The sequence below is a fragment of the Scleropages formosus genome, chromosome 2 (assembly GCF_900964775.1).
Source record: "Scleropages formosus chromosome 2, fSclFor1.1, whole genome shotgun sequence".
Taxonomy (NCBI): domain Eukaryota; kingdom Metazoa; phylum Chordata; class Actinopteri; order Osteoglossiformes; family Osteoglossidae; genus Scleropages; species Scleropages formosus.
The window spans coordinates 30,595,014-30,620,960 of record NC_041807.1 but is presented as its reverse complement, the minus strand read 5'-3'; the positions used below and the strand labels follow the sequence as shown (position 1 = coordinate 30,620,960).

The 25,947-nt window shown below is 43.3% G+C and overlaps 1 protein-coding gene across 3 annotated transcripts in view; it reads right to left on the bottom strand.

Annotated features, from left to right (window-relative positions):
• rad54l2 (RAD54 like 2) overlaps positions 1-25,947 on the bottom strand; it is a 53,198-nt gene that overhangs the window by 2,591 nt on the left and 24,660 nt on the right. For 2 of the 3 annotated variants that reach the window (XM_018737776.2, XM_018737777.2), the window contains exons 3-21: positions 11,160-11,364; positions 10,911-11,041; positions 9,169-9,297; positions 8,139-8,371; positions 7,745-7,927; positions 7,528-7,661; positions 6,711-6,907; positions 5,641-5,983; positions 5,199-5,376; positions 3,363-3,593; positions 3,145-3,263; positions 2,848-2,966; positions 2,302-2,401; positions 1,849-2,054; positions 1,413-1,588; positions 1,118-1,314; positions 741-937; positions 558-647; positions 215-307 (exon numbers count right to left, since the gene is read on the bottom strand). In XM_018737776.2, coding sequence (XP_018593292.1) covers positions 215-307; positions 558-647; positions 741-937; positions 1,118-1,314; positions 1,413-1,588; positions 1,849-2,054; positions 2,302-2,401; positions 2,848-2,966; positions 3,145-3,263; positions 3,363-3,593; positions 5,199-5,376; positions 5,641-5,983; positions 6,711-6,907; positions 7,528-7,661; positions 7,745-7,927; positions 8,139-8,371; positions 9,169-9,297; positions 10,911-11,041; positions 11,160-11,364 — 3,261 coding nt within the window. Of the gene's footprint in view, positions 1-214; positions 308-557; positions 648-740; positions 938-1,117; positions 1,315-1,412; positions 1,589-1,848; positions 2,055-2,301; positions 2,402-2,847; positions 2,967-3,144; positions 3,264-3,362; positions 3,594-5,198; positions 5,377-5,640; positions 5,984-6,710; positions 6,908-7,527; positions 7,662-7,744; positions 7,928-8,138; positions 8,372-9,168; positions 9,298-10,910; positions 11,042-11,159; positions 11,365-18,816; positions 19,192-25,947 lie in introns of those variants that run through there. The other variant, XM_018737778.2, reaches the window with a different exon arrangement.

The window sequence follows — 25,947 nt, the reverse complement described above, 5'->3', positions numbered from 1 at the left end:
GGAAGGCAGGAAATTGGTGCACATTGGTAATGCACAGAAGTCAAATAGAAAGTTAAGTGAGGGTCCTTTTAGCTGAACAAAGTCTGAAATTTCCTGTCATCCTGTATTATATTATGGCAATGACAGATAAAGAATCAGACAAAAGGTGGTACCACACAAAAATATAAAAGTCCCATGGAGGGAAAAGCACATGTAATCTAGAGATCTAGACTACCTCGGGGGGCCGTCGCGTTTTCCTCTCCTGGCTTTGCCTTCCCTGCTGCTCGGATGGCAAAGATTCTCCCGTCACTTGTTCTGATGTAGGTTCCTGTCAGCGGGAGGAAAACAGATGTGCTCAGGATAAATTGGCTCAGTGATCTCCTGACACCAAGACCCAACTGACTCTGAGACACATGCCACATGCCAGGAATAGAGACAAATTCATCATCAGGGCCTGACACAACTGGGCTACTCAGGTTAAGTTGGTTTGCAGCTAGTGCAGGAGACAAAGTAGATGTATATGTGTATATATATATATATGATGTATTAGTAAGATCCATGGACAGATCCCCGTTTACCTTTGGTGCCCCGGATCACGTGGATGCTCTCTCCAGCACTTATTCGTGCCTGGACATCTGAGCTGCTGTTGGTTCCAGGAATCACGATATCTGGGTTATAAAAACAACATAACATCTCTTGACTAATGAGCACAGAGCAGAACAACAGAAATGGAACAGTTTCTCTCTCTCAGCACACCATACCTGTGGTGGTGACTATCTTCTGTACGAAGACCCCGGCCTTCTGGAGGTAGTTGACAGGGAAGTTGACTCCTGAGCTGGGACCGGCCAGTGAGGAGCCGGGGCCCAGGGGCACCTGCCGAGGCATCATGGGAATGGGAGTGGATTGTACCGGACGTACACTGGCTACTGGTTTCTCGTCTGGACGAGGAGGCGGGCGCCTGCGTAAAAACAAAGGATTTGAAGGTCAGCTGCCACCAGGTTTCAGCATTAGGATGTCCAGGGGAAGGCAGTGAATTTGCTACAGGTGAGAAATGCAGGAGTTCAAGGGAGGCTACATGGTAGCAAGTATAAAAATACTCAGTGAGCTGGGGCACAGACTTGTCCCTACAGCGATGTACCAGTTGCGCTGGCTGAAGGCAGGGATGTTGGTGAGACTCTGATCACTGGCTGGGTAGTAGTGGGCATAGGAGGGCCGTGTGTAGGGTACAGATGCACGCTTCTCATCCTCATAGCTCTTCTTGGCAGCTTTCTTCTCTGCTTTGGTGAGTTTCATCTCCTTCCGGTCCATCAAGAGTGACTCATGGTGGAAGGGTTGCTGGTGGAACATGTAACAATTTCAAGCTACGAATGTCAGCACGGTGATCATACAGAAAGAATCTCTTTATGCATAGGTGCGTGAGTGTAGGTATTCACCCTGGTGATGAGGTGTGGGTACAGGGAACAGGCCTGTCTGATGACAATCTCCATTTCTTCTGTGGTGTCCAACTTTACACGGCTTGGGTCAGGCTCTTCCTCCACAAAGTGCAGTAGTGACTCCACCTCCCGACGTGTAAAGTTGAGCACAGGATTCAAGTCATCCACCACACGGTCTGGGAAGGAGGAGGAGGAGGAGGAATAACTCAGAATAAATAAAGCACTTGTCCAATGCCAACTTCCCTGAGAGCACTGGAAACTGCAAGGGTTTGGCTCTTAAGCTACATACAGTATCTCTGATATACGACCATAGGGGTGTTGTATGCTCTATAAATTTGCCAGGCTTCGGCTAGCTAGCAATAACTGATGAGAGACCTCTTCAGAGGTCCAGTCAAACCACTTGCCCTGTCACTCCAAGCCTACAACTCTCTCTTACCTGACATGCCCTGCTTGGAAATCTGCCGGTCATAGATCTTCTTTTCCAGAGTGAAGTCACACACCAGACGATAGATATGGCATGGTTTCCTCTGACCATAGCGGTAAACCCGGCAGACAGCTTGTGCGTCGTGGCATGGGTTCCATGAGGCATCAAAGACCACCACCCGGTTGGCCCCAATCAAGTTCACACCTAGACAACCTGCCCTGGAGGCCAATCAGAGTAGGCATATTTTATTACACAACAAGGGACCAATTATGCAGACTTTATCTGTTAAATTTAAATTTCATTCGCCAATTCTCATTTAAATTCTTAGATTTCCCACAGCGATATAAATTAGTTCAAAACTTTTGCTATGCACTTTCTCAAACGTATAATAATAGTTTGCCTGATCCTATAACTTAGACCACCTAAACCACTATGCCATGTAACAAACTCCTACAGGTTACTGACCTGGTGGACAGCAGAAAAAGCCATGCAGTATCATTTGTGGGATCATTAAACTGATTGATGAGCCGCTCTCTCTCTGAAGCCGATGTGCTCCCGTCCAACCCTGCAGAAATTTAACAAGCACACACAGCGATATGTTAACTGCACTGCTACATTCAATCTAACATTATACTAACTCTGCCATTCAATACTGCTGGAAAAAAACATAAGCGTTGGTTAAGAATTTCACTCAAGCAGTACTGCTAAAATCTTCACATGAGCAATCAATGAAGTCAGATCTCTGCCTTGGCAAACCAAGGTCAACCTGGTCCGCCTAAATTCTTGCACTGACTCCCATATACCCAGCATCGGGCACTGTATGAAGGCAACTGTAACAAAGACAAACGTCAAGTGGGTGGCAATAAAGGTAACAAAGACTTCACCGGACAAGGCAAGGAGTAGTCATTACAGGGGTGTTACTATAAGGAACAGAAGATATTCTGTGTCGTATCTGCAAAGAATAACTGACAAGTGCCTTGAAGGAGCAGACAGGGAAGACTCTACACTCACTGTAATAGTTGACATTTCGAACCCAGTTTGGACACTGTCGCTCTGCAGTATTTGTGCTCAGTGGCATAGGCCTCTTGACCAGGAATTCCTCAATGACACTCAATGTAGACAAACTCTGACTGTGGAAGGGAAAGTAAGGTTTAATACAGACTGGCCATCAACACAATACAGCTATGTACACAAATTAAACCAAGTGTGGGCTTACAAAATTTATTCTCTCCCAGGGTTCAGGTAATAAATAGGATAGTTAAGTTTGGGCTAATGAACATCATAAGAGACAACTCATGCCTTTCTCACCTGAAGACCAGAACCTTGTCTCCCTGGCTTACGCTCTTATCAATTAGGTGGAATAGCAGCACCATCTTGGCAGAATTCTCCAAGACACCTGTCTTGTAGTTGTTCATGATGTCCTTTGCCTGACAGAGAGATACAGAGGAGAGTTAATGCAGCTGCTCTGTCTGCTGTGCAAGAAACCACATCTAGACCTGACTGAGCAAAATGTCAATTTCTCATACCCATTCGTAAGTGATGACTTGATTGGCCTTCTCGTGCAGAATATTTAGGCCCAATCCGAGGCCCGGCATGGCAAACTTGCTGTTTGTTGAGTCTGAGGCCTTCCCCTTCATGCCAGGCGCTGTGCAGCGGCTGCTGCCCGAGGTGGTCAAGTCATCAAGGTCAAGGTCCTGCTCATTGGCAAGGTTCTCCTTCTGCAGGGCTTCGTAGAGAACATCTGGATGGTTCCAAATCTGTGGCAGGATGAGGAGCACTTAGTGAATATGGTCTTTAAACACGTGTGTAAATAGACAAAGTTAAAGGGCACTTTACCAAAATCTGTTCATCTGTCATCTCAGTTTTCAATTGTTGAACAGAGAAACAATGCTATACCACTGCTAAGATACTAAACCAATACTGACCAATCCGTTCCTACACCAGGGATACATACACCGATCGGCCACAACATTAAAACCACCAGCTTAATATTGCGTAGGTCCCTCTCGTGCTGCTAAAACAGCTCTGACCCCTTGAGGCATGGACTCCACAAGACCTCTGAAAGTTTCCTGTAGTATCTGGCACCAAGATGTTAGCAGCAGATCATTTAAGTCCTGATAGTGTTGAGGTGGGGCCTCCATGGATTTGACTTGTTTTTCCAGCACATCCCACACATGCTCTGTTGGACTGAGATATGGGGAATCAGGTCAACACCTTAAACTCTTTGTCATGTTCCTCAAAGCATTCTTGAACAATTTTTGCAGTGTGGCAGGGCCACTGCCATCAGAAAATACCATTGCCATGAAGAGGTATACATGGTCTGCAATCATCTTTAGGTAGGTGGTACGTGTCAAAGTAACATCCACATGAATGCCAGGACCCAAGGTTTCCCAGCAGAACATTGCCCAGAGCATCACACTGCCACCGCTGGCTTGCCTTCTTCCCATAGTGCATCCTGCTGCCATCTCTTCGCCAGGTAAATGACACACACGCACCCAGCCGTCCACATGATCTGAAAGAAAACGTGATTCATCAGACCAGGCCCACCTTCTTCTATTGCCCCATGGTCCAGTTCTGACGCTCACATGCCCATTGTAGGCACTTTTGGCGGCGGACAGAGCTCAGCATGGGCACTCTGACTGGTCTGCGGCTACACAGCCCCATACACAGCAAGCTGTGATGTACTGTGTGTTCTGATACCTTTCTATCATGGTCAGCATTAAGGTTTTCAGCAATTTGTGCTATAGTAGCTCTTCTGTGGGATTGGACCAGATGGACTAGCCTTCGCTCCCCACGTGCATCAGTGAGATTTTGGCTTCCATGACCCTGTCTCCGGTTCACCGGTTATCCTTTCGTGGACCAGTTTTGGTAGGTACTAACCACTGCATACTGGGAACACCCTACGAGACCTGCCGTTTTGGAGATGCTCTGACCCAGTTGTCAGGTCATCACAATTCGGCCCTTGTCAAAGTTGCTCAGGCCCTTACACTTGCCAATTTTCTGCTTCCAACACATCAAATTCAACAAATGACTGTTCACTTGCTGCCTAATATACCCCACCCCTTGACGGGTGCCATTGTAACAAGATAATCAATGTTATTCACTTCACCTGTCAGTGGCTTTAATGTTGTGGCTGATCGGTGTACTTACAATCCTTCAGGGCATCCCACATTATACAGTAGTTCATGATAAGTTCAGGAAAGTTCAGATAACTTACCCATTGAATTGATTATTTCAGCAATGAAGAGCTGAAGGTTGAAGTACATAATAACCAGGACACCCTGCTGTCCTTGAGGACATGTAATCAGCTTGGCTTTATATCTACTGATGGAGTAGAATTGAACACCTCCCACTCTGCTCACCTTGCAGCACACACAAAAGGCCTTGAGCGGGTTGAGGCCCAACCAGCCACTGTTGCCGGCTTCACGGAAGCGAGTCATGAACTCAGTGTAGAGAGCTCGTTGAATGGGTGAGAGGCGCACCAGGATCACATGCTCCTGCTTACAGGGCAGCTGGGACCTTAGCACGTCATGTCCTCGCCTGGAGATTGGGGAGCAGCGTTAGGTAAGTACCAAGCCCTTCACGTTATACATCAGACCAGGACTGCAATTGCCTCTTTTTAAATCCAAATTCTAATAAATACCTTGAGATAATTATTCTACCTCACTACAGAATCGTAAATTCATGGAGAAATGCATACTTATTAGATTGTGAAACATAAAGACTACATGATGTTCTTGAAAAATAACTCATGAATCCTGTACGCTCACTCTGCAGCCACCATAAGACCACTAGACGACTCACCTCTGCACAAAGCCCTCCAGTAGACTGTGCAACACATGGCTGCGGTAGCGCATGAGCCGAACATCCTGCGGCGTGCTGTCTACGCACTGCCCATTAAGGATGGGACGCTCGAACATGTTGCTGAACTCCTGGCGTGTACCCAGGAAGTCAGGCCGCACAAAGTCCACCATGCACCAGTACTCAATGAGGTTGTTTTGCAGCGGGTAGCCCGTGAGAACGACGCGCCTCCTTGATCGGATGTTCTTCAGCGCCTGTGATGTGCTTGCGTGACAATTCTTGATGCGATGCCCTTCGTCACAGATCACCACATCTGGACCTGGCCGTGACAGTGCTTTCTCAATGCCTAGGAAGCCCAAATGGGGAGGTAGAACATTTAGAACAGAAAAATTTCCATATTTCATTACCGTGCAACTAGGACATCTTCCTAAAAATCACCTTCTATTCCCTATGTGTGCAGTCATGCAGTACAGTATAAACTACCTCACTCACTCATAATTGTTAACTGCTTGTTGAAGTCAGGATTGCAGTCGTCCGGAATCTATCTTGGAAGTATAGGACACTAGGTTATTCAGGGTACACCTTGGACAGGATGCCAGTCCATTACAGGGTAGCCACACACACGGACAGAGACATACTCTTAAGTGCAATTTGGAATCACCAGTGAACTTGAAATGCATGTCTTTATTTAATCAATTGCTTCATAAAGCATGACTATGGTAGTGTGTTTAATTTGGAACTGCCTGAAATCTGTGGCCTTACAATTAAGGCATGCCAAAAAGTATATTTCACTTCAAGGCTAAAATTTACAGCCAACTCCAATGCATATACTGTATGCTGTAGGAAAGCTGTCTGGAACCAGCTTCAAAATGACAATAATTATAAAACTTGCCCCACATACACTTACTACAGTTTTGGAAAGCATAATAAGATCCTTAACAGGTTTAAGGTCCTTGTGGATAGATTCACTTCTGAGATCATGTAGCATGCACAGTTGGTAAGCAATAGTAAGTTCTAAGAGGACGGCAAGTCCCTGAAAACTGGCGTTTTGATAGGCACAGTCACACACTGACCTTTCAGCAGTTCCTGTTGTCGGTCCTCTTCATCAAGGTCAATGATGACCGGGCCCGCAGGTTTCTTGGACTTCTTCTTCCTGCCTGTAACAAAGCTCTTCTTGAGTGACAGGAGCCGGTACATCTCGTAGCCCATGAGCAGCACACCGCCCTCCGTTGACCAGTCGCTGATCACCTTTGCACGTGCAGCCGTTGTTCTGAAAAGACACCGTACATCATTAACAGCTTGGATCACATCTCTTCTGTACAGTGTTGTCTACATACAGCACTTATTCTGCTAACATGGCATATTTTTTTAATCAGCATTATTGTATGATACTTCTTTTCTCTAAAGATCAGCTTAAGTACAGTAATCCTACTCTAGCCAATAGACAAAATTAAATCCAATTTAACTTCTCTGGAAAGACTGCTGAAAGAGAACAATAATTTGGATGAACAACTTTTTATGCATGCTGCTTAAAGAGCAGTACAGCAAGTCAATAGCTTCTGTGGTTCTCACAGAGAAGTATGTCACCATTAGCAATTTAATATTGTTCTGGGGACAGATGACCTCTTTAAGACCTGAACTCTTCATCCCCATGATGGTGCACTAACAGCTCAGAAATGCAGCTGGGCAAGTCTAGGAGTGCTTTATTCAGTACCATTCAGTGTTAATGTGTCCTCGAAAAGCACAGTTCAACATGAACAGGAGTGATACTGCTTAAGGCTGCAGGTTAGAACAAAAATGGCCTAATTTTAATTCAACTGAGTGTGACGTGTTTGTACTTGGATTTAAAAACTGTTCATTAATGGGGATGCCAAAGCACATCTCACTCACTTGTGCTCGTCATTCAGGATATGCACTTTAAACGTGCGGGGCATGACCTCATCAGGTGTGGTCTCTGGAGGAAGGGCTTCTGGCGGTGGCAGCCAGAGGTTGAACTCTGCAAGCCAGTTCTGTAGTGTGTTCACCTGGAGCCATGAGAGAGTGAGTCAGCTGGGAAGAAAAAAAAATCTCTTACATGGACAAAAAGGAGTAAGATCAGGACACTTACAGGCACTATGGCCAGCACTGTATGTGCTCCTGTGTGCCGCAGCAAGATGTCGATGAAGGAGATGACCTGCAGTGTCTTGCCCAGGCCCATGCTGTGTGCCAGGATACAGCCAAAACCACTGCTGTTCCTGTAGCGCTCCAGAGACTCCACCAGGTTATCATACAGGAAGCGGATCCCGCCAATCTGAGAGGGAGGAGCCCGGGTTGTGCCCAAGGACATGCTGTTACCAACTGAATCTAGCTGCATTCATCAAACATTCCAGCCAAAATTACTAAGTTTATGTAATACAAAAGCAGGCGGAAACTCGTTATAGGGAATGTCTTGGGCTGACAAAAGAAGAATAAAAAAACAGGTGTGTAGGCTTCTCACTAGATGGGTCAGCTGGTTGCTGTACCTGGTGAGGCTTCACAGCTCGGGCAAGCTGGGGGGCCAAGAAGAGGTCACGCTCGTTGGATGGGTGGTTGATGTTGACCAGGACGCGGCCCTGGGCGTCAGGCTGGTTGAGTGCATCATTGATGTGGGCCCCACTGCTCTCCTCTGTTCCTGGGGTTGCCCGATCATCCTCCCCATTGGCTGCCTCACTACTCTGGGGGGGTTCGTCTTCCCCGGAGCTTAGTTCAATCACGTCTGGAGAGAGTGCGCAAAAATAGTCACCCCTTTGTGCCTATGACCCTTTGGATAATGGTGTCTTATATCAACAGCAAAAACCAATATAAAGCAGCTAACCCTTTAGAAACCATAAAATGAAGACTAATTTTAAACTGTATAAATTCTTTATGGTCTTATGTTAGTTTTGTACTTCTGACTATGTGTTGAATGGGAAAATGCTAGTTGCCACATATAATTCTGGATTTTCAGGTGAGTATATTTCAGTGTCTAATACCTAATCTGTCTGGAATGCAAGTGAAGCTTTAAATAACATTTAACAATCAACCACAAACACTTGGCTTTATTACACTTCAGACATTAAAAAAATGGAGCGCACTTATGCAACTAAACTGAATGGCTGGTTATACAAGCAGGATTACAGTCCAGGGACCACTTACATAACCTGGGATAAAAATGTCAGCATGCTACAACTGGTTTGTAATCAGGATTAATGACACTTGTTCTAATATCCCAATTTCTTCTATTATGTGTCTCCGTCTAATTATTCTTGCTTTTACCAAAGAATTCTCAGCAAGGATAAAGAGAGCTAGATCAATCTTACTGTTCTTCTAAATCTTAGTACACAAACCACAAATTGTTTCAAAGTAGAGAGGAAAGTGCGCTTCTTGAAACAAATTCAATGGTAGGACTTTTTAAATAAATACAGAAACATTACTGGACCAAAAGACCTGAAACAGGAAGTGCCGTTACTGTGCAATAAGCAGAATGGGAAAATACAATCTCAATAAGTATGAGATTTCTGGCGGGACCCTCACCGTCCTTGGGGAGCTGCAGAGATGGACCTCTGGCATCGTCCTCGCTTGCACTGGCGCTGCTGTTGCTGGTGTCCAGGCATATCACCTCCTGTTTGGCAGCATGAACAGCTGAACTTGGGGCCACCTCTCCTGCTCGGAAACGGACAGAATACTGTATAACAAACAACTGATTAAGGAGTACAACAAAAATACTTAAAGAAAATCAAGAGGCAAAAAGAGGACTACAAGACAGAGGATACTGCCCAGAATTGTTGCGATATTTATCAAGGTAAAGTTTCTACTCGCACTAACTGCCATACAGGTAGGGTAATTAGATTCTCTGAGCCTAAAAAACAAGGCAATAGCCCACGTGGTTTTTACTGTAAGGGAGAATACAGAAATGGTCTGCCATTGCCTTCTTCTGCACATGTCTTAGGATTGTGGACTCTGAGTACCATGCAAACACTGCACAACATGAGTATAATTCTAACCTTTGTCTGATGTGCAACTCAGGTACTATGAGGCATCAGTGTTACCTGCTGCTTAACTGTGATGCTTAACTGTGACATAGATTCAAGAGTCTGTCATGTGTACAGTAAACAGTTTGTTACACCATACAATGAAATTCTTACTCTGTGAATCCTCTCAGCAGTCTATGACATAAATAAGGGCGTAAGGAAAGAAAAACACAAGGCGTAAATCAGAAATTTACAAAAATTACTATTAGTGCAAAAACCCAAGAAACGAGGTTATATACGTATATAAAGTGTGCAGTGCACAATGTAAACATGGAAGTCGTACACGTGCAGAATCCTGCAGAGGTAGATTGGGTCTATTCGCAATTGGGGGGGGGGGGGGGGGGGGGGGTGTGAATTTGTGTACGCAAGGTATGCAGAGGTAGTCTGCGGTCTCTGATGTTACTGGCATTGTGGATGTGTGTGTGTGTGTAGGAAGGATGGGAGGTAGTTGACACCTCTCAGGCTCAGAAGGTAATCTGTGTTTGCCATAATGCGTGGAGAGGCAGTGGATGGATGTCGTTCATAAGCCTGATGGCCTGTGGGTAGAATCAGTTTTTCAGTCTTGAAGTTCTGGCTTTAACACTCCTGTAGCGTCTGCCTGATGGTAAGGGTGTGAAAAGGCTGCGCTGGGGATGACTATTGTCCTTGATGATGTTAATGGCTCTCCTGATGGTTCTGGCCTGGTATAGGTTCTCCAGTGACGGTAAGGATGTTCCAGAGATAGTTTGAGCAGCTTTCACCACTCACTGTAGCGCCTTACAATCCTGTACTGTGCTGCTTCAAAACCACACTATGATAGAGCTAGAGAGGACGCTCTCGACTGCACACCTATAGAAGCTTCTGAGGATTCAGCTTGGCATACCAAATTTCCTGAGCTTTCTCGAGAAATGCAGACGCTGACATGATTTCTTAACCAGATGTGTTGTGAGACCAGGTGAGATCTTCAGTAATGTGAACACCCAGGAATCTGAAGTTGCTCACCCTCTCCACCGCTGTCTCACCAATATGCAGTGATGAGTGTTGCTCCCTCCTTCTCCGGGGATCTATTATCAACTCCTTTGTTTTGTTGACATTGAGGGAGAGATTGTTGTCGTGGCACCACTCTACTAGGTCAGCCACTTCCCTCCCCTAGCAGGTTATTTTAAAATGTCATGACTACAGCGTGATGTATGAAGCCAGCTGTGTGGCTGGGCATGTAGACACACACTTCTGGAGGCCTGGGGTAGAAAGCAAGGAATTGCCTACCTTGCGCAAGCTCAGGGAGGGGAGGCCCTGGAAAGTCCTTTCTCTGCTGCTCCAGCCGCTTCCTTCTCTCTAGCTCCTCCTGCTGGGCAGCTTTGGTCACCGCCTCCAGCTGGTGCTCCCGTAGGAGCTTTCTGTGGCACAAAAAATGGGTAACCAAGCAATGAGCTGGATTGCTTGGAACATGCGTATACGGACTGCAGAGGACATGTATGTGTATTTGAAAGGACTCGGAGGATTAGGAGGAACTACCTAATGTTTCTTCTCATGTGTGCTGGCTTGGAGACCCTCTTCTTGGTGTTGCTGAGAGAAACTGAACTCTGGCTATTGGGCTGGGAAGGGGGCCGTGATGGGGGCTCTGCTGATGGCGAGGTAGATGGTGAGGTGCGCTCCCACCCCAAGGTGTCCCCTCCTTGGGCTTCATTTTCTGTGCTGAAAGAGGCACCCTGGGGGTGTTCTGCAAGGGAGAGGAGATAAGAATGTTAAGGAAAGAGTGTACAGCAACTATGGGCAGAATGGATGACTCCTACACACAAATACACATTGTAAAGAGGTGCACAAATGTAAAATGCCAGATGCATTAACTACTTCAAAGTTGTACAGTTTGACATTGGGTTCATGGCCCATTTTGCTCTATCAAAGTACCCAGCCCTATGATCATAAACAAATATAGATAAAGGAAAGGATTGGACACAAGAGAAGGTAATGTATGCCAAACCCCAAAGAAAAAATGAGTACAAACCCAATAACTCCACAACACTGAACACATAAGAAACAGCCAATCTGCACAATTACACTTTCTCAACCACAACACTGACTGCAAATATCAGTATCAAACAATTACTCATTCATGAATGTGTGTTTATTTCCCTTCTGCATTTTCAAAGAGCCTCTCAATGGTACCTGACTGACAGTTAACTGCAACGAGATGCTTGATGGACAGCAAATCTGCTGGTACTATCTGAAATGAGAGAAAAATCATACGCTCCAACATAAAACCAATCTGCTGAGTGGTGGGATCTGAAAAGGGGGTTCGAAGGAGACTTCATTATTCATCTGGCTGAGATTACACCCCCTTCACAGAAAACTTACGTAACCATTCCTGAAAGTCACGAATGCCTACCAATGTCAGCTAAGGCAGACAAAATTGGTCCCTGTGAAACACGAGGGTTTCGTTTGATGGGCAATAATTGGGCCTGGGACCGTCTTCTCTTTGTTCTGGAAATAGCTCCCACTGTCAGGACAGCATCGGGATCTTACATAATCGGACCTATAATCCTATTAATAGGAACTGCAGGCTACTCCTTTGATTTAGGCAACAGGAGTGAACCCACTTTGCCAATGGGCTCCTCCTCCATGTAGGCTTTAAAAAAAGCAAGAGGAAGCAGCAGAAGAATTTGAGGCACATGGGTTTTCAGAGAGACTGGAAGACCCAACTTTTCAGCATGAAGGCCTTGGCTCTGATGCTCTTTTGCAATGAAAGTTCAGACCTACCAGATCACTACACAAAAATTTGTCTGTATACATAGCTGTTCTGCTGGATTTTTCAAGAAATGGCCAAATGTGCAATTTGAAACAAAGTCACATATTCTGCAGAAATCAAAATGTCATTGTCTTAATTAGGCCTTTGCTCGTTAAATACGAGCATGTAATATGGAGAAAACATTTTGGTCTAAGATGGGGGGGGGGGGGGGGAGGATGTTGATGTGAAAGTCTGTCCTGGAATTACAAAAGCACCCTGAAATAGGAAACCATGAACAGCATTTCCAGTGAAACAGGTGGACATTTCTGTTGAGTGTTTTAACCTGTATCAGGTTGCAAATGTTCCTTGCTAATTGCCCTCAACTACAGAAAAAATTATCATAAGCAGGACAACAAGCAAGGGCAGCCTTTAGAAACAACACAACAAAAATGTGAAGTATTGGTGTTTCTTCAATTTCTATTTATGCCAGGTAAAATTAAATACCGCTAAAAATGGCAGCACAAAAGTATAATGCTAAAAACATTACATAAACAGGCTATTACGTGGTAGCTCCATTATAGTGGAATGACCTCTCTCTCACTCAGAACTGCTGAAGCTCTTACAACATTCCAGAAGGATTCCAAAACATCTTTAACTCACTTCTCCCTTGACCTCCAATATGTTTGACACCAATATGCTGTTATCTTTGTTCATAAATAATAATAATGATGATAATAATAATATATACAACGTTTTGTGCAATGTATATTCGATTATAAGGTCCATCCATCCATTTTCTTACCCGCTTTTCCTACTAGGGTCGCGGTGGCAACAGGGAGACTATACTCAAGAATCACATGCCTGCATCAAGAGCTCTCCTCCTTTCAATGTAATATGCTTTTGTGCTGCTAAGGAAATAAATGTAAATGTATTAACAATGCTGAAGAAAGTCTTTAAATGGTTTTAATAAGAGAGGATAAGCTCTGAGGTGACCAAATATTTTGCTGAAGAAATCTGTATAATAGACAATTTTGTGTGACAAAGGCAACTCCAGTCCATGTGTGAAAAGGTCATAGCTTTGCGGTTCCACGGATGGGCCAGGAGGCACCAGAGGAAAAGTGGAGTAGCCGTAGGAGGCCGTGCTACTGGCCTTGATGTTTCGGGGACAAGCGATGGCTGCGTTACATAATATGCTGTTACATAACCCAAAAAAAATAAGTCTCCATTTCAGTCCCTTCCGAGACCCTAGAAACTCAAAACCCTCAAAACCTTGTAAACCATGGAGGGAGCGAAAAAGAAAAATGTCAGTTTTTCTTCCCAAAGTTCCTGGCAGACACTGCCTTCATGGCAGTGGTCCCTGACACAACTAGGGCACATGTCCAGTTACAATAATAAGCTTGATAAAAGCAGAGTTGGTGGCTATGTAGCTTTCAACACTGTTTTAAAATACAGATTATTATATAAACCGCTACAGTGCAATACCTGGGCTTAGCTGAGTAGAGTGACTACTTGCATGTTTGACATTTTTGCCAGTCAGCCTTATAATTAACAGGCAATCTGCTTCAAGAGTTTAGGCAGCCTTTAGATCGCAAGCAGGTGAGGGACAATTAATAAAAGATGGGTTATTTTGGAAACAAATGGCTTCATTTCCATTTATACTTATAAGGCAAGGCATCCAGGTGGCATGTGTTCTTATATAAATCAGGACTACTAATTCTAAGAAAAGATTTTTATCACAAGAACACAAATTAATACTGGCTACCTGATAAAAACTCAATTTTCGATATTTTAATCTAAATAAAACAAAATTCTTTATTCAGCAGTTTGAGAAATATAGGGCAAACGCTAGAACAAAAACTTTATAGGTGTAGTTGGGGGGGGAGGGGTCTATAGTTTTTCAAAAAATTTAAATGAGAAAACACAGCTCTCCATCCCTCTAGGAAAGTTTATTCATGCACAGTGTTACTTGAAAAAGTTCTTTTGTCGAGTCTTATTTAAAGAAACAAGCAAAGCAAAACAAAAGTGATTTTACTCAAGTTTAAGAAAAAAGGATTAATCCAGGCACTCCTTCACCCAGGAACATAAGTTTTACGTAAGTGTCACCCTGATCCCTTCCTCCTACCAAGGAGGAGAACAGGAGGATTGGGCAAGAGGTAGTTCCGGCAGACATTGCTTACATAAGTGGGGTATGCTTACCATTTATGTAATGGCACTTTGTAGAAGCAGCGTCATGCCGAGGCTGTGACACACAAGCCGGCTACTCTATCTGCGTAAGTGCTCAGACAATCAGAGTTTGTTTTCCTGTACAGTACGTCTAGGCAGGGACCTCGGTACGCACATAGTGTGCCTGGCATGAGAATAATGACAAACATTTGAAGAGCTGCAGCTTCACCACTTCCTGGAGGAGTCCTCAGTGTAACTTAATACTGGGGTTCTGTCCACAGGGACTGAAGGAGGAAGAGAAATGAAAAAGACAAGCAAGACAAAACAAGAAAAAGTACTTTTAGGGCAAAGTTGCTTTGAAAAAAAGCCTCAGCTAAATGAATAAATAGAAATGTACTTAAGTTTTTAGAAAGCGATTAAAGGCTTTCTTGCCCATAAAGGAGGACTGTATGGTTTTCACAATATTCAAAATGCAGAACCACAATGTTCACTTGGCAACGTAGGGGCATTAATACACTACCAGTAGACCTGGAACACAGTTTCTCCTGGTTATGACCTACATTATTCCCAGCGTATTCGTGCGTGAAAACACACACACACACACACACACACACACACACACACACACACACGGCCTTGACATGGTGAGTTACACAACAGGTCCAGATGACTTGGCCTGTTGGCAAGGAGATGGGAGCGGCTGAGTGGACCGTCTCCAAGGCAGCAAGGTTCTTCAGCTCTACTCAAAAACCATCTCATAGCAACTGCTCAGTCGGCAATTCGATGTCAAACAGTAGCCACTAGAGAAAAGTGAACATGCAATCAGACCATAACAGTACGAACTTCGTTATCATTCTTAATATTTGTACCTCTGCTGACTATTTTTTCCCCCATTGATTTAAAATTAAGGGCGAACAATTCAATCATGTTTGAACGGAGAAGGCAAAAATAGTCCTGCAACAATCTAGCAACAGGATAGTACCCGGCACAAACAGTAAGCAGATTACACTCAATCCAGTAAACAAACAGGAGTTACACTACTACAGCCACCACTCTTCTCACAGCTGCCTCCTGCAGAGACTGCCCATTGAACGGTGGACCAATGACCCACTGCCCTCTGTATGAGCCGATAGAGTTGAAGGATGCGGTTTGTTTCAGCAACATGCCATGGCTGGCTCACTGACCCACATCAGGCCAGGAGCTGGAGGACCTTGTCCTCAGGAGCGTGCCTGTAATATGAGCAGGCAGAGGAGTACGCCAGCCCAGCGACGTTTGTACAGCATTATACTTTCACAAAAAAAAAAAAAAAAAAAAAAACTGACAAATTAGCTTTCAACAATGAGAGGAGCTTTTCTAACACCAATTTGACAGGTGGCTTATAATTCTAAAAATAATTACAGAAACTCAAATTTCTTATTCCTACCCAAAGACTGGTGACACGGTGCACTTGCAGGGAACAAGAGCACATTTAGACCTCCAAGGCACTGCCAAAAATCCCGTATCTACTTAGATCGGTCCCCAGATAGTATATGACTCCTCACAGTCACTGCCAACAGTGCACTATAAAACCCCACATATATCAGCCTTACATAAACAGGTACTCCGTGTGAAAGACAATTTTGCATTTTTGAAAAGGAAGGCTTTGGCAGCATTAAATCATACAATCATCCAAATGGCCATTTATTCATAATACCTGCAATGGCAAATTAATGTGACGGTCATCAGCTCTGGAAATTCAGATCTACAACCAGGGCAGGATGAAACAGACAGACTGTCGCACAGCAGCACCACAGTTTGCTATTCGTTTTTATTTACAAACAAAAAATCTCAAATATATCCAAATTGAAGTTCTGCTTCAAGTTTGTAATGTAATTACTAACAGGCTGATTAGTCCTGAACCTTTTGGCTTTGGGTAAGAGCTCTACTGGAAGTGCTCTGATGTGTGACCTTTGGTGTGGTGATTGCATTTCTGGGACCTTCAATGACCTGTGGGGGGAAAGAGGCTTTGGCCAAGAGTGGAAGGGGAAAACAGTCACACCTCAGCAGTGACTCCATGTCTTGCTGCCCTACACCAACTGCCTGTTCTTATCTCCTCTGGCCACATTCATATGAAAAAATACTCATTGACGACTTCCCCCTTACTTGATATCCAGGATCTTTTCTTTAAATCATCTCATTCTCATCCTAAAGAGATTATTACTTTTATTTCCTTATAGACACAGTAAAACTCAACATGACAAAGCCCACACTGCTTGGACACGAAAACATTATTCATACTCCCAATTCCCAGCCAGGGTGCAGATTTAAGGTGATAGTCACATGAGACCAAGTTGTATCTAAAACAACTCCTTTGTTTGAACTCTTTGTGGAACTCTTTGTTTCCAGCAATACTTGAGGAAAAGCAAAGTTTATCAACACTTGTAAATATCTGCCAAATAGCCAAACCAAGGTAACTGCTTAAAGAACAAAAGATTGTTTTATACAAAGTGCTGTTTATCTGCTGCAACAAAGTTTGGTACAGAAGTTCTGCATTGTAAAATGTTTTCAAAGTCAGTTAATATTTCTAGTAAATCTATGAGACAATTAAAAGCAGTGAACTCTTAAAAGGTAAAAACTCACTGCAAAGTTAACTTTAATGAATATTTTAACATTAGCATTTATAACTTTCGTGAGGACAATGCATGAGGAATATACTGACAAATATATTGGGATATAGGAAAAAAATACTAAGAAAAATACAGAAATGCTGACTAAAAACGACGACAACGCAGTACCGCTGCTAAAAGCTAAGGATACTGAGTCAGTGTTTTTGTTCACCATGTGTATTTCCAGTCTGCAAAAAATAAAAAGCAAAAACATGTAGTACATTTAATAATAAAAAAAAAAATCCATCTTTCTTAAACTTTGTTAGCACCGTGGTGCCCTGCTTCTCTAGCCCTTCTGTTTTACTTCTAGCTGGTCCCCACTGCCATTATGACAGTGAGCTAACCCCGGAAGCGGCAAGCTCGAGCGCTGCCGGCACAGCAGAAAAGGAAGGCCTGTTTACATAACAGTATGCCTGGACTGTTACACAACATTAGCTCAGACACAGCGCAGGCCCAGCACCCTGTCCCGGTCCTGACAACCGCACCCACAACATTTAAATTTAAACCAGTGCTGATATTTTATGAATATGGGGTCCTTCTTGAGATCTCTCTCAATCCTCAGTGTTGAAAGGATGTGTCTGAATGAAAAACTGTCAGCAACAACTCTGCAGTAGGGGACCCTCATTACACAACGAGAGACCAATAAAAGCATGTAAATTAACAGCTTTGGTTTAGTACATGCTGAGTGCTTATGAAACACTCCTCACACTCCTTGTGTGTTTTTCACTTTAGCTCAGATTTCAATTTTGCAATGGAAGAATGCGAGACATGTCTCCCTCATCAGAGTGCAGCCGTTTGCACTAAGTGCCATTAATAGGCCAGTGTGTCACAGAGATTATAGGGGCCTGGACACACTGGGGAGCAGGTTCCGTAACTGGTCCGGATAACGTTGTATAACTGGATCAATACCCTAATCCAGTTTCTTGGGAATTGCTACTACATCTGAGAGGTAGTGAATAGACAAATTCAAGGTAAAAACAAGAGTTTAATCCCAGATCATTCAGATCAAGTCCCTGACTGAAACTAAACCATATGTAGCAAGTAAAAGAACAACTCTGAATGTCTGCAGAAAACACCAGTCCATCACAAAGAATGGGCCCCCTTTTAATTCTGATATGAAAACTATTGTGGAGAGATCAGATTATATGTAGCACAAAGTGAACACAGCTGCCAAAAATCTATACAACCTAGCAGGAAAAATCTTTAAAAACTTTAGTTTTTAATTTTAAAAGGGCAAACCCCAGTGCTAACACATATATTTAGACACCAAATTTAGACGTGAATGGAAAGTTAAAGAATGAATCACAAATGCAGCAGAGAAGAATGTATGGAAAAACACGAAGCAGAGACTATGGTGAGCCTTCAAAAACGATTCATCTTAGTAATGAAACATCTATTACATAAATGTATTTTATTTGAGAATAAATGGATTCCTAACAGAGTGCTATAGATAATACATTTTTCTGGAACAAAGCAGCATTAACAGGCCCACACAATGTCCATTTACCAAACTGATATTTATGAGTTATGGCGATAAACTTTTTACTGTCCTTGTGACCGTCTATGCACCAGACGACCCCCGTTCTCCCTGGATGCAGAGTCACAAAAGGTCAATTATGTAGGCCAGCACAATCCCTACCTGTGAAAGACTCAGTTTCGTCCAGAAGCAGCATGATTCACATTCGTATAATGCACGGTGTAGGGGGCGGGAATGTTGCCTCCACTGTATCAGGTCACCCTGCTGGGGCCACGTGAGGACTGGCTCACCGCTGGATGGTAACGTCGTTGCACAGGGCTCAGAATAGGGTGCCGGCTTCGGAGTTCTTCGTCTCTTTGGTCTTAGTCTACTCTGCAGGGTCAGTCCTAGGCCAGCTGGCTCTCTGACTTACGGAATGACTGACTTGCTGAATCGCCGACTGGCTGGATGGCTGAGTAAGTGAGTGCGTCCTTTGCCACTTCGTAGCCTCTGCTCACTGCATTCTCATTCACTGAATCTCTCCCAAGCAAGCACTGATTAAACTAAGGCAGTGGACAGCAACCAGGAACTAAAGCAAAACTCCTTGCATAACTGCTCTTGCTTGGATTGGGGCCCCACCAAGGGGGTTCTGTGCGCAGCATCAGGGTTCTGCTTGCCATTTCTAAACCCCTTTCATAACGGCTTCATGTGAAAGTCAGACTCCAGCCATCTCCCCCAAACAAGTCCAAGCAGATTCAAACACTCACTTTTCACATTGTGGTTGCAACTTGCTTTACTTCACAACTGCTTATCTAAGCTACTGCAATACCTGAAGCTCATCTGAAAAAGACCTAACTTCTATAAAAACTATCTCACAGTATTTTGGCAAAACACTTGCTAAAATGAGAATTCATTTTATATTTATTTCCTTTACTATGCTTCAATAAATAGTTTTTTGTTTTTAAATCATTCATACCATAAAACATAATATGAAGGAATTTTTAATTTCTAGAGGGTAACTTCCAGCTGAATACTGAAGGGACCAGAGAAGCAGCCCATAAAAGTTTAAGCACAACAGTGGGTGTTTTCTTAATGATGGAGTGGAACATACAATAAACCCACGGCCTGCCATTGGTAACATATGAACCCATACAAGCTGACAACTGCAGTCTTTGCTTGGAATTACAACTAAGTGAATAAGAGTAATTAAAACCCATAAATCTTACTAAACTCGAGCAGTATATACCGTTACATAACTTTTTTGCTGTACAAGTTTTTGAAGTGAGCAAGATCACCTGTGTCATTTTAAGAACTGTATTTTACTAACACTGATAGGTTTCAGGCGAAAGCCCATTTCACTGCTGGTCCCTGTGAACTCTGAGAACTGCAGAACAAAGAATTTCTAGAACGGCACTACTTGGGCCCGCTGTCAGACAGCCCCTTGGCGGCACCCCTTTCTCAGGCACTCCTCCCACCAGTTCCTACATCACATGCTCATGCCCCTCCCCTCTATGCATCGTCACCGAGTCCACTCCCCCTTCTGTGGGGCCTTCTTAGGTAACAGTCGAGCGAGGGAGTTCACGAGGCTGACTGCACAGTACTCCAACCCTGATGGAAACTCACTATGAAAACACACTAAGATTAAGAGGTCACTTATAGAAATAAAAACAGGCTACACTGTTAATCTTCGCGCAACTCTTACAGAGAAACAAACTTTGAAGGGAAGTAACGACACTTATAAAATGCCAATGCACCTGACAAGAGGGGCAACACTTCCAGAAGAAGCTGCAGGCAGTGAGTGGAAAACAGTGGTTCACCAGGACCAACTGGTGACCTTCATCACAATGTTATGGTTCTCCCTCTCTCTCCCTCTCCCTCTCACACACACACACACACACACACACACACACACACACACGTGCCTTGGAGTAGTAATCCCCATAAAATTAAATGATGGCACATCCATTTCTTCAAGAAATTCACCAGAAAGGCCATGCTAGATATTAAAGAAGAATAATATAAATCCTATTATATGGATGTATATAGGGGGAAATTTGGAAGGGGGAGCGTCATTTGTCTACTATTTGTCTTTGTATACCATTATCCTATTAATACATGAGAGACTGAATACAGTGCTACCTTTTTCTTTTTTAAAACCAGAGAAACACAAATAGCCTGAACTAATCGATTCTCTGTATTTTTTTATTTATTAGCCCAACCGCATGTCCTGTCCTACTCATTTGGGCTGTTTATAGGTTTCAAGACAATATTTCTCTGTACTAGAGCCTCTGTTTTGGGTTTTACTCCAATCAGCTTACTGGCTTTAATTAAACAAATTGGTCCATTGTACGTGACTTTGCAAAAACACTCCTGGTCTGAATTTCCCTATGGTTTACAAAGGAATAAACTGACCACTCAGACCATGGTCAGTGCTGCAGCTTGATGCAGACACAGGCCTTTGCCGGACTTACTCTGTACACAGTATGACACTTATGACGTAGAAGTACGTCTTTCTCCGCACGAGGTGGGGGGGGGGGGGGGGGGGTAACTTGGGAATTGACCATCACAAAAAAATGCAACCCCTCTTGCCGCTACTGTTTGCAAATGAAAAGACACAGAGAGATACTGCATACACCTTTGGACAGAGGAAGGAACACCGCATCAAACGAGATATGAACGGCCGCTACCAGTTCAGCCTGCGCGAGCTGGCAATGTTGCGAAAATGTCCCACATTTGCCTCGTTATGGAGTTGCCGCGCGTTACACTACATGTCATCACGTTCGAACCACGTCATAGCGTTGACGTCAGCACCTCAGTGCGTCGCTAGAGAGCCGCGCTATCAGACATGTATCGCGCTGGCAGGAAAACCTTAATTTAGACCGGGGTAGGGGGCCTGAAGGCGGATAAGACACCAGGCAAGACACCGGTTCAGCGAAAGCATGAGCAGTGTGCTCGGGACAAGGCGGTGCGGGACGCTGCAAAATCGCCTCAGGTATCCTTGGAGCCGCAACCATCGACTTCTCACGCACCCAACATAGCCATGCAGCACGAGCCCATGGACGTACATGCAGCAGCAACTGACCTGATATCTGGGCCGAGTGGGTCGGGGCAGCAGTGCGCGGAAGACGCCGACACCGAGAGATCATCGATGAAGTCAGCATGATCAGCGCAGGCATGCTAGGCACCATCCACTTGCGCATAGGCGACATCAACTTCAGTGATTCTTTTGGTGGCATGAACGTCATCTTCTGTGGCGATATCATACTTCTCACATCATCGCCCTATTCTTGCCGTGTCCGATTCCATTGAATCTGTAGAATGCCGTGATTTGTCGCCCAATAAACGATGATTGCATGCAACCTCGTTCCATTTCTCGCACCACCCACACGTAGTTCTACGTAAAGATTATGCAGCATAGTAAAGCTATGCACCAGACAAATTTTTTGTTCAAAGCAACGTACATCTCGCAGAAAAACCCCCAAGAATGCAGAGATATTTACAGAAACAAATTAGTCTAGAAAGTACTGACAATATAAATATTGTCAACAGATGTTCTTATCTCAAAATAACTCAGTGATAAGAGCCTTGAAAATCACCCCACTTTACTGGGGAAAAAGTCGCATTGCAAGTTGACCACAATGTTCATCTCTAACCTTTACTGCTGTGGTCAGAATTTCTTCACATAGATCCTGTGGAAACTCTTTGCCCTACCAGCCAAATTAAGTGCATTTTCGTCACCTATGCATGGGACCACATTACATCCAGTCTCCAAGCATTTTCTCAACTAATTAAGATTACATTTATATTAATTCAGCTGCAACATGAGATATACAAACAATTATGACAGCAAACAGCACCTGTTTTCTCATTAAAAAAACAAACACAGAACAAGAGTATCTTATTCCATCAACGACTATAAAACTGAACTTTAAAATAATGATTACAGCAACCAGAACTTAAAATTCAAATTTAACCAGCCCCAGCTTGCACTAGGAAGGTACTCACACCTGTGATAAATTAGACATATCAACTGTTTTTATACACTTTACTGCAGATGAAAAAAAACAATGAACCTATACCTGTTAAGCCCCTTTGAATAGGTTTAAGTGTTTCTCAGCTGTAATACTTGTCCATTCCTCTTGGTTTCACGTAAATGCTTAGATGAGACCCAAAAAATTGCAGGTGCTCTGGTACATTGGTGAAGAGCAGTATGGAACCAGCTCCACAGGGAAAATCAGATCCTTGTTCAAAATGTGGATAGTTTTTGAATCCAAAGACCTATAAGTGGTGAACTGGGGGAATAATATTCAAGTGCTCACTTTCTAATTACAAGAATGTCATGTGTGAACAGGTATATAACAGGTCACTGCCTTTGGGTAATCAATGAATGGACAAAGTGCCCTACTTGTGTAGTCTGTGGCTCTCCCCAAACAGATGACTACCTCAGTGTCTTCTTTTATGAAATCTATTCCACTATCACTTAATTGTTCCTGGCCTCTTCACTCAGCTGTTTATACCAGCAGCTAGGGATGCATTGAGAGTTACATCCTAAGGCAACCTGCTACCTGCTGGGCTCAGAGACACTATCCATACAGCCACCAGAACCTATAGTGAAATACAGCACCATGAAAGAGTGGCATTAAAAGTCATATGATGATGCTGGGTTCCTACTTGTTAACCTCTGCACTAATTTCAGCAGGCTGCTGCTCTCCCCCAAAGCATTTCAGGAGGCATGGAATGTCTCAATTTCAGTTCTGTTGTCTGGCAGACCACCTTCTTCTTTATAGCAAGAACACTTTCTACGACCTAAATCCCAGACAAGATACTGCTGGAGCTCTTAATTGCTTTGTTTTCCCTGATTTCCTGGCACACTCCTGGCCAACGGCAAAGCAGCTTCCCATGTTCTTCTATCTATGTAGCTTTTGGTAATCACGAGATTCAGATGATTCTCGCAAATTCTTCTGGAGAACACACCATAACTGACTTCACTCCATTTACGACCATCACTTTTATCCACACCAAAGAGGTCATTTCTCTGCTTGAGGTTCCCAGAACTCTTAAGGCTAAAGTACAAAAGAGAAAACACTTCAAAGTCTAATCCAGGCAAGAAATAATGGACAGATGCAATGCTGTATGGTGTGGACAGAAAGCCAGCACTTTCTTATGCACTACTGATCATTTTCAAATGACTAGTAAGCAGACTGAAGGATCTTAAACTTTGTACAAGCATTATGTCAAAAGTCATGAACTGTGTAGGTGTATAGAATAGTTCGAAATGCCTACTAACATTCAAGCCCCCAAGGGGAAAACTGCGCTTAAACCTGCTTTTAAGTCCCTTGTCATTCATAAAGCTTGAACACTTCATATAAAAACACTGCCCAAAAAAAGAAAGAAGCATCCTGGAAACACCCTGCCAACTGTTCTTGGTAAACTGCATTATACTTATTCAGTTAATACTCTTCTCCAAAGCAACTGAAAATGTTAACATGGCAGCCCACGACCTCAAGTAATGCAGCTCACAAGAACATTTGTACATTATCAATATATATGTACCATAAATTCCATAGAATCACATGGTGATATAGTTACAATGAGACACACAGTGAGTGGCTGGTAACATTGAATGACAGAACAGTAAAACTGCTGTCCCCAGTCGGGGCTGTGGTGGCTGAGTGCCGTGTTCAGCTGCAACACAGTAACCCTCAATGGCAGCTTTGTTTGGGGCAGTTCATTTTCCTCTGCTCTCATTTCATCACCGTTTATGACATACTCTTTATTAATAATATATGTATTTGCTTGAATATTGATCATTTCCAAATCAAGAAAGAAAAGTTTGACAAATACAGGAAGGTGCATGAACTATCACTTCTTTAAATGAAAAATGAGCTCATATTACACGGGTTGAGTTACAAGGAATAAAACTGATAAAAGACATTATTGCACAAAACATGCATTTCACAGATTCCTAGTCCAATTTTGTGAAGCCATAGTATCCAAACTAAGTAGTAAATTTTGAAGACAATGATTGCTTTACAAGTTGGAATCACTGGTCACATGAAGCTGTGCAGCAGCCACAACCTGTTGTTCAAGAAAGGAACCCAGTTTGCTAAACTAAACTTATTGTGACAAACTATGATTCACTGTATTGCCCATTCAACCACTAGTGTTCAGAGGACAAAAAACTGTTCACACAATCATCACCATTATTAATATTAGTCTTCCTCACTATCCTTAATGCCAAGGCAGGGATATGGTGGTCTGAGTCTATTCTGGAAGACGAGTGTACAAGACTAAGAAGGGTATAAGACAGGACGCCAGTTCATTGAAGTATTACTATTGCAGCATGTGGTAGTGTGTTGGTCAACGTGTTTACTACATGAATTAATTTATTTCTTTGTCTTTTCTGAGAATTATGTCTAGCAAGAAAAGCATTCTGTTATATGCTACATAAAAATACTATAGGTTATTTGTCTTGTAAAAGCAGATTAAGTATTTGTCTTGTTGCACTCAATAAATCACTGATTTTTACATAAACGGTAGTTGAACCAGTCCACAATACTGATTGTGGCCCTTGGCTACGAAGAGGTTGGACACCTCTGATTTACTCATTTATACAGGTGGATTTATATTGCTGGAGCAGTTCATAGCAAAGCAGCTTGCTGAAGGATACTACAGGAGGTGGAACTGCAGCATGGAAAACACTGAGAGCAAAAACTTCTTTGTTGCCTTCAGTTTCATTTCCCAGTAGTGGGACATCTAATGCTGCCCTTCTACAAAATCAGTCTCTTTATAACACTACTCATGAGCTTAACCATCAATAAAAGGGAGTGAGTACGTAAAATGTTAAAATTAACTAATCCGTTAAGAATTACGGCACACTACAATTGAGCGTCTAAACCTTGTAAGAGATGGTGTCTGGCAGTACCAAGAGGGGAGAGGAGGGGAGGGGGGGAAGAGAGGGGGGAGAAAAAAAAAAAAAAAAAAAAAAAAAAAAAAAAAAAAAAAAACTTATCTTACACAGATCAACCCTGGAGATGTGTATTTTGAGGATCAACTTGCATTTAGGGACATACTGCCGAGTTACACATGCAGGCACAAGAGGCACTGAATTAATTAGTTTGATGCTCAAAAGAAACAGAACATTTACTGCTTAAAGTATTCCATTAGTAGTAAACTGCTTAAAGAATTCAATCTAAAACTTGCAGCATAAGTGAAGACAACATAAAAAGCTGCAAGACCACATGCAGAAGAAATGCACAAAGAAAGTGTCTGCTAATTCTTTCTACATATGCACTTTCAAGAGCCACAGTGCTG